Here is a 6,834-nt window from a genome sequence, read left to right as displayed (position 1 = left end):
TGATTGTCATTTTGCAAAAGTGGCCCCTGGGCAAAGCGAGTTGGGCGTCCCTCCTCTGTGGGGACTGACTCGCTCTTCAAGTGGGCACTAGAGGACATTTAGTGTTGGCTTCATTTGTCAGCCTGGAGGTTGCTGCTTTCATGCACACATGAAACATTAAGCTGATTTAGGCTAAATGAAGACGAATTTCTGAAGTTGAAGTTTTAGCATTTCCAGACTTTGACTGGATATAAATGTGTTCAGAGTGACTAAACGGTTATCTGTGTGTGTAGCCCTAAAGAAGTCTCTGATATACAGTGTCCATATATTTGTTTAAGTAAATTCACTTGTTAATTTAAGTAATGCTTCCTGATGTTTTATATTTATTGTTTTTATATATGCTCCTGTAAAAAGCAGCTGCTGTTTTAAGAGTGGGCATTACAAAATGAGAAGGGGATTTATATATATATATAAAGATATATCAGACTGTACATGTGGTGACAGCTCTGCTTTAGTGTCTGTGAGTGAGATGCTTCAGAGAGCAAGTTCCTGAGTGTCTACAGGCCTGTAGTGCCCCCTCCTGGCTGATGTGGGAACCTTGCTGGGATGGATCTACAGTACATCAGGTGTGATAAACAAACACATTGTCATTTCACCATCTGCCAATATGTATGCTGGTAGAAGATGGCTCAGGCCACGACAACACCAACCAGTTAGTCATTCAAAGTATGTGGTGAATAATAAATAATATGTTTAATGTTCACTCAAGTCAAGCTTCATCGTGTTCTCCTAATGTATATGCTGTGAAATATCAAAGACCTGCATCTGTATGAATAGCTGTGTACCTTAATTCCTGGAAGGCCACGTTTGTGTTTTTGGTGTAATGAAGGAATGTCCCGCCCTCCTCTGCCTGTGATTGGCTAATAGTAAGGGGCGGGGCATTCCTTCACCGCCACAGGTAAAGCATACCTGCTAGAAGTTTCTCCATAGTTCCAGACAGTTCCTCACCTCCACATGAAATGGCCGTGTGTCGGATCCGTCGTCTCGCCCTGGTCTTTGTATTCATGATCTCTGACGTCTGCTGTCGCAGTAAGAACTGTGTTAATTAATGGTTATTAAGGCCAGTTCACGTTACACGATTTTCACAATACGCGTCGCGGAGACTGTCTAGATCTTTTGAGTGTTCGTACCTGGCGACGTGTGTTTCTGTCATCGGGAGTCTCACCAGCTCCGTCACGACCTGTGTGTGTACAACATAAGATTTCTCCACCGAGCCCTCGCCGACAGAGCCCCAGATAAACTGAACTCCCGGGCCTGGGTCCAAACACAACGCGCTCCCCGTGATCCTGTGGACGCCGCCATTGTTGTTGTTGCTTGCCGGCTTGTCAGTGTTGCCAGATCCAGAAACGAGCCCAAAAGAAGCGACGGGTATATATGTGTAGAGAGAGAAAGAAAGGCGCTTAGAGAGCAAGCCCAAATAAGCAACTTCACTTTAGAAACAAGCCGAAGTGTTTGTAATCGACTTTACAAAAAAAAAGGCCCAAAGTCGGGGCTAATCATGGGGCTAATAAGGAGACCTGGCAACCCTGCGGCTTGTCCTCTTCACATTTCTTCCGTCCTCCTGCGTGCTGACGTAATGTGTTTTAGCTATTGTAGCTTATGAATTTTTGCAGTTTTTATTGTCGTCATTGTTTCTATGTCTTTAATTTTAATTTTATTTGTGTCTATATAGACCATACTGGTCTGAAATAAAATAAAGTATAAGTATAATTCAGTTGCAGATATCTACAACGTCATTTTGACTATCTGAAACTCAATTCAAGATATCTAGAAAGGACCATGTAGATATCTTCAACTGATGATAATTAAAGATATCCTGAACTTGGACCACTTGCCCGTCACTGAGATCCAATTCTCCCATCACAGCCGTCACTTTGACCAGTAGAAACTAGGGATGTAACGATATGGAAAATTTGATATCTCAATTATAGTCACCAAATTATCACAGTAAACGATAATATTGCGATATTTTTTTAAGGGCTGTAAAATGTCAGAAAAATAGATACATTGAAATAACTTCACTAAATCTTGTAACTTCCTTATCATACCAAAATGTTAACAGCCAAAATCTTACATTAAAATGAAACTTTCACATTAAAGGGACAAGGGATTGGCACAGCAACAGAAAATTTTATTTTAAATTAACAAAATTTGTAAACACATTACAGGAACAAAGCTTATTTGTCTGGTGCATCTTAACAGTCAGCAAAATATGTTAACAATTTATATATTAATTATTTATTTATTAGCACGAGAGGAAAAATATATATAAAACAAAACAATGCAAGAGTAGAACAAAATACATACAGTATATAGAATAGATATCAAAAATGTGAAGGAGAAACCAAAAAACCCTAAAGGCAATGGTCATCATTACACAGAATAATTCACACATTAGAAGTGTGCATATGAGTCAGAGGATTATCTGTATGAGAAAAGGAGCGCATGCTCTCGGTCAAAGGTTAACACGGCAGCGTTTTATGTTGTTTCCTTGAGCTTATGTCGAGAAAGCATAATACGGCTATTAGCTACTCAGCTAGTGTTAACGAAAACGGAAAGCCTAGTCGCTGTTTAGGAGGACAGATACGACTCAAATGTCCCGTATACGTCGAGAGTTACACATTATGACAATCTTAGTAAAACCGAAGTTCCTCACACAATAACTGACGTTTGCATAGCACAACTTGCATTGGCTGTAAAGCTGTGGATGATGGTCATGGAGATGAACCAGCAGATTTGTAGTGTTGCTACCCTTCGCAGCAACTTTCTTTCTGCATGTTCTGCACACAGGATAGTTGTCCTCCACCAGCTGTCCCTCGGCATTCTTCAGAAACCCAAAGTACGCCCAGACCTCAGACTTTGTGCGTTTAGTTGGGGGGGAAATGTCCTGAGTACCGCTTCCGCCATGTTTTCATTCTTTGTGTTTACACGTGCTACGCATTCACGCAGCGACTGCAGAGGCACTTTGTCAACCCGCTGAGTTAACGTTACTGTCATTAGCATCAAGCTAGCAAACAATGGTACATCCTCACGGCCGGACATAAAGTAATAACATTAACAAATAGCGGCGGGGCTTTTACTCACCACAACTGCAGAGGCTCCCAGCTTCATTNGGTTTGTTGTTCAGGTTAAAGTGGGAAGAAGCAGCGGGTCTGTGGGGCAGCTGAGTGAAGTGGAGCCTGAGGAGGAAGCACCGGTTAGCCCCGGTTTCACTACAGGCAGATTCACTCGCTACAGGGGCGAGGATATAAAACCTGAGCAGCCAATCAGAGTGATCTCTCTCACCGACAAGCTCCGCCGCCGATTCAACATGCTCAATCGGCCGAAAAGCCACTGACGGTGCGAGACGCACCGCAAAAACTAGGGCGACAGACGCTCACCGACGGCCTGACTTTGGTTGACGGCCAACCGTCGGCTTGGTGTGTCAGGGCCTTTAGCCATTAAATGTTGAAACGGCTTGCCATAGGCGACTTGTTCATAGGCTTGTTCACACACGAGGACTCGTCGTGGCAGACTGTCGGCTGACTCACCTCCGACCCAAGGTGGCTCTCAAGATCCTCTGTGACGTCAAAATCGCGGTGAAAATCGTGTAATGTGAACTAGACCGTTCAGCATCAGTTACCATGGTGATTTTGTAATAAGTGAACCGGCAAAATGTGTTTGGTAGATTTTACATATTTGGTAACCTTGAATTTAAGGCTGCACATAACAAAAAAATGTATTAGTTATTTAATATAATGATTTTTTCCCCCCGATTATTCTAACCACTAATTTATTGATTTGATTTTTTTTCTTGCTTCATTAGACGATTTAACAAAAACAGAAAAAATTGTCTCATTAATATTTAAATATTTTATTCAGTCGTCTTGTCTCTACTATTAACAACGACAAGGAGAAGAAGAATTGTCAGATAGTTAGTTTGATAGTTTTAACCTTTCTGCTCTGTTATTTTTATTTACATATGTTTTTTATGTGTGTGTGTTTTTCAGGTCAGGTGTTCAGACCTCACCTTGGACAGAATATCACTCTGACATGTCAAGTTTCCAACAATGCCACCATCGTAGCTGTATGGTGGGCCAGACGAGACCTGAAGCCGGAATATGTCTTCTATTACCGGGATGGGCAGTCTGATACCGACATCCAGCATCCATCCTTCCAATGCAGGGTGGAGCTGGCAGAGGGTGAGCTGAAGGATGGCAACCTGTCCGTGGTCCTGATGAATGTGAACAGCAGCGACTATGGAGAATACACCTGTGGCTTTAAGGAGCGCAAAGAGGGAAAAATTGTTAAGAATGAGTTCACCTGCAACATCACACTGACAAAACCAGGTTGGTTGGTGCTGTTATTTATGTGATTGTTCGTCTTGCTGCTGGTGGTGATGATGATGATGATGATGATGATGATGTTGTTGTGATCTTTGAGATGTGTCAGAGGGGCACAGAGAAGAATTCAGACCTTCTTGTTGCTTCAAGAGCAGCTGAATAGCAACAATATGATCTCTGATCTCTTTAGTCTTTTCTGTCAGAGAAGTGTGTGTGTGTGTGTGTGTGTGTGTGTGTGTGTGTGTGTGTGTGTGTGTGTGTGTGTGTGTGTGAGTGAAGGGACCTCCTGTTTAAACTCTCTGTACTTTACAGATGGAAACACTTTTTGACTCTGGATGGTTATTATTGTTTTTCAGACCAACATGTGACAGTGCACCCTGGAGATGACGTCACTCTGAGATGTGAGGCTGGTGATGTCTCCATCTCAGCTGTAGAGTGGACCAGAGCTGACCTGGAGCCACAGTACGTCCTCTTTTACAGAGATGGACGTTTAGAAAGAAAGCAACAGCATCCATCCTTTAAAGGCAGGGTGGAGCTGGAGGACAGAGAGCTGAAGGACGGAGACGTGTCTTTGACTCTGAAGAATGTGACCAGCAGCGACTCTGGAAGATACGAGTGTCGAGTTGCAGCAGGTGGATCAAGACGTACAAAGAGAGCCAACATTGATGCTGATCCAATCAGAGTCATCTACCTGGAGGTTACAGGTGAGTGTGTGGAGCTCAGTGTGTGTGTCTGTGTATCAGGTTGGAGCTGCAGTTTATTCCTGAGAGTCAAACATCAGAAATACACAAGACAAATGAAGGCTGTTCAACTAATCACACATTTACTGACTCTGATTTATTTTAATCTGCAGGTTCAGAGAAGGAAAAGTACATGGATGGACCCTTGCCTCATGGACACGTTGGACTGGCAGCAGGATGTGGAGTTGCTGTAGTGCTTCTTGCAGCTGCTGCAGTGTTTGTTGCTGTCCAGATAAATAGAAGATGTATGATCAAGAAACTAGAACTTTCTACTGATGATGAATCAGAAGACGAAGAGCTCATCTTAAATGTCACAGACACTTCTCTTTCTGTCTGAGGGTGTGAGGTCCTGTGTCGCGCTGCAGTTTGAGACTCTTCACCATGATGGTCTGTTTCAACCAGTCATGTCTCTCCTCTTCATTTTGGGTGAATCCTGTCGTTTTGTTTATGATGTCACTATAAGGACACTTCACTCCAGTAAAAGTACTGTAAATATAGTCATTTCACTGGAGGAAATAATTCTCCCTCTATGAATCACTAGCTTATGGTGGAGGAGGGTTTGTGTACCTGTTGATCCTGGGAGCTGTGCTGTCTGGAGCACTGAGCTCCTGGTAGGGTTTCCCATAGCAAACTGGTCCCAGTGCAGGGTCAGACTAAGGCCCCTTGGCCCTCAAAATGAAGCAACGAGGGGTAGGGGTTGAAATCTTTCCCTAGGAATTGGGACACCACTCACTGCGTCACCGCGTCGGTTACGTTCACGTATACGTAACTATTGTAAACAGGAAGCTGCGAGCCATCTACATTTCCAACCGGCATCTACAATGGAGTCTCCGGTTGAGTTCATCCAACCTATCGCGTTTGCCGCATTCATCATGCTTCATTTGATGAACGACAGACGCCAGGGGACTTCTGCTAGCTAGCTAACATTATGAGGCAGCATAGTTATGCTAGCTGGCGTGTTATCGTAATGTGAAAAAATCTGACAGTTTTGCAGAACAGGACGGATGGCAGACGCCAGATAGTGCAAGCTAGCTAGCTAGCTAACAAGCAACCTGACAACGGTAACGTTAGCTGTGTGTGAACTTTTTTTCCCCATCTCTTGCTCGGTGGTAGCCATGGCGAAGTCTACCTTTTCGCTGCTAAGTCAACATCTGAAATCCCTCGCTCCGAAGGGCTAGTTTCATACCCACTACCCCTCGTTATGCCCCCTACCCCTACACGCAAAAAGGAATTGGGACACCACTACCGCTTAACGGGAACGTGTAAATGTAGAAGTAGGGCTAAGGGGTAGGGCCAAGGGGGGGGGGGGGCGTTGGGACCGGCACTAAATGTAAATCATTTCACATGCCCAACATTTATCCCTACTCATCACGTTCAGTGAATGTGAACAGAATCTGTCAGGTTTTCCTGAAAGATTCTGCTCTGATTATGTTTTTGTAGATTTTGTAATATATTTTGTGTATGCTGCTGTTGTGTTTCTAAAAAAAGTATGATTATTTATGGAAAAATATACTCCGATAAAAGAAAGTGAAAAGGTACTTTTTTTTTGTACAAACATTGAATGTAGTGTGTTGCTTTGCACTGATGTATCACAGACCTTGTGGGATGATATCTTTCACCATCTGAACAGAAAATTAAAATGTCAGCAGGCAGACGAAGGCTCCTGGTGTTTGCTTAGATTTATATATTTCCAGATAATGTTATAAAGATGATATAACCTTGTGTGTTTTATA

At 43.1% G+C, this 6,834-nt stretch overlaps 1 protein-coding gene across 1 annotated transcript in view; it reads left to right on the top strand.

Annotated features, from left to right (window-relative positions):
- The first annotated feature begins 963 nt into the window (after window positions 1–963).
- Window positions 964–6,834, top strand: part of LOC126400681 (butyrophilin-like protein 3) — a 101,753-nt gene continuing 95,882 nt past the window's right edge. The window contains exons 1-2 of the mRNA XM_050061580.1: window positions 964–1,068; window positions 4,029–4,367. Coding sequence (XP_049917537.1) covers window positions 999–1,068; window positions 4,029–4,367 — 409 coding nt within the window. The 5' untranslated portion in view covers window positions 964–998. The remainder of the gene's footprint in view (window positions 1,069–4,028; window positions 4,368–6,834) is intronic.

This window comes from Epinephelus moara, chromosome 14 (assembly GCF_006386435.1).
Source record: "Epinephelus moara isolate mb chromosome 14, YSFRI_EMoa_1.0, whole genome shotgun sequence".
Taxonomy (NCBI): domain Eukaryota; kingdom Metazoa; phylum Chordata; class Actinopteri; order Perciformes; family Serranidae; genus Epinephelus; species Epinephelus moara.
This window is presented reverse-complemented; position numbering and strand designations above follow the sequence as displayed.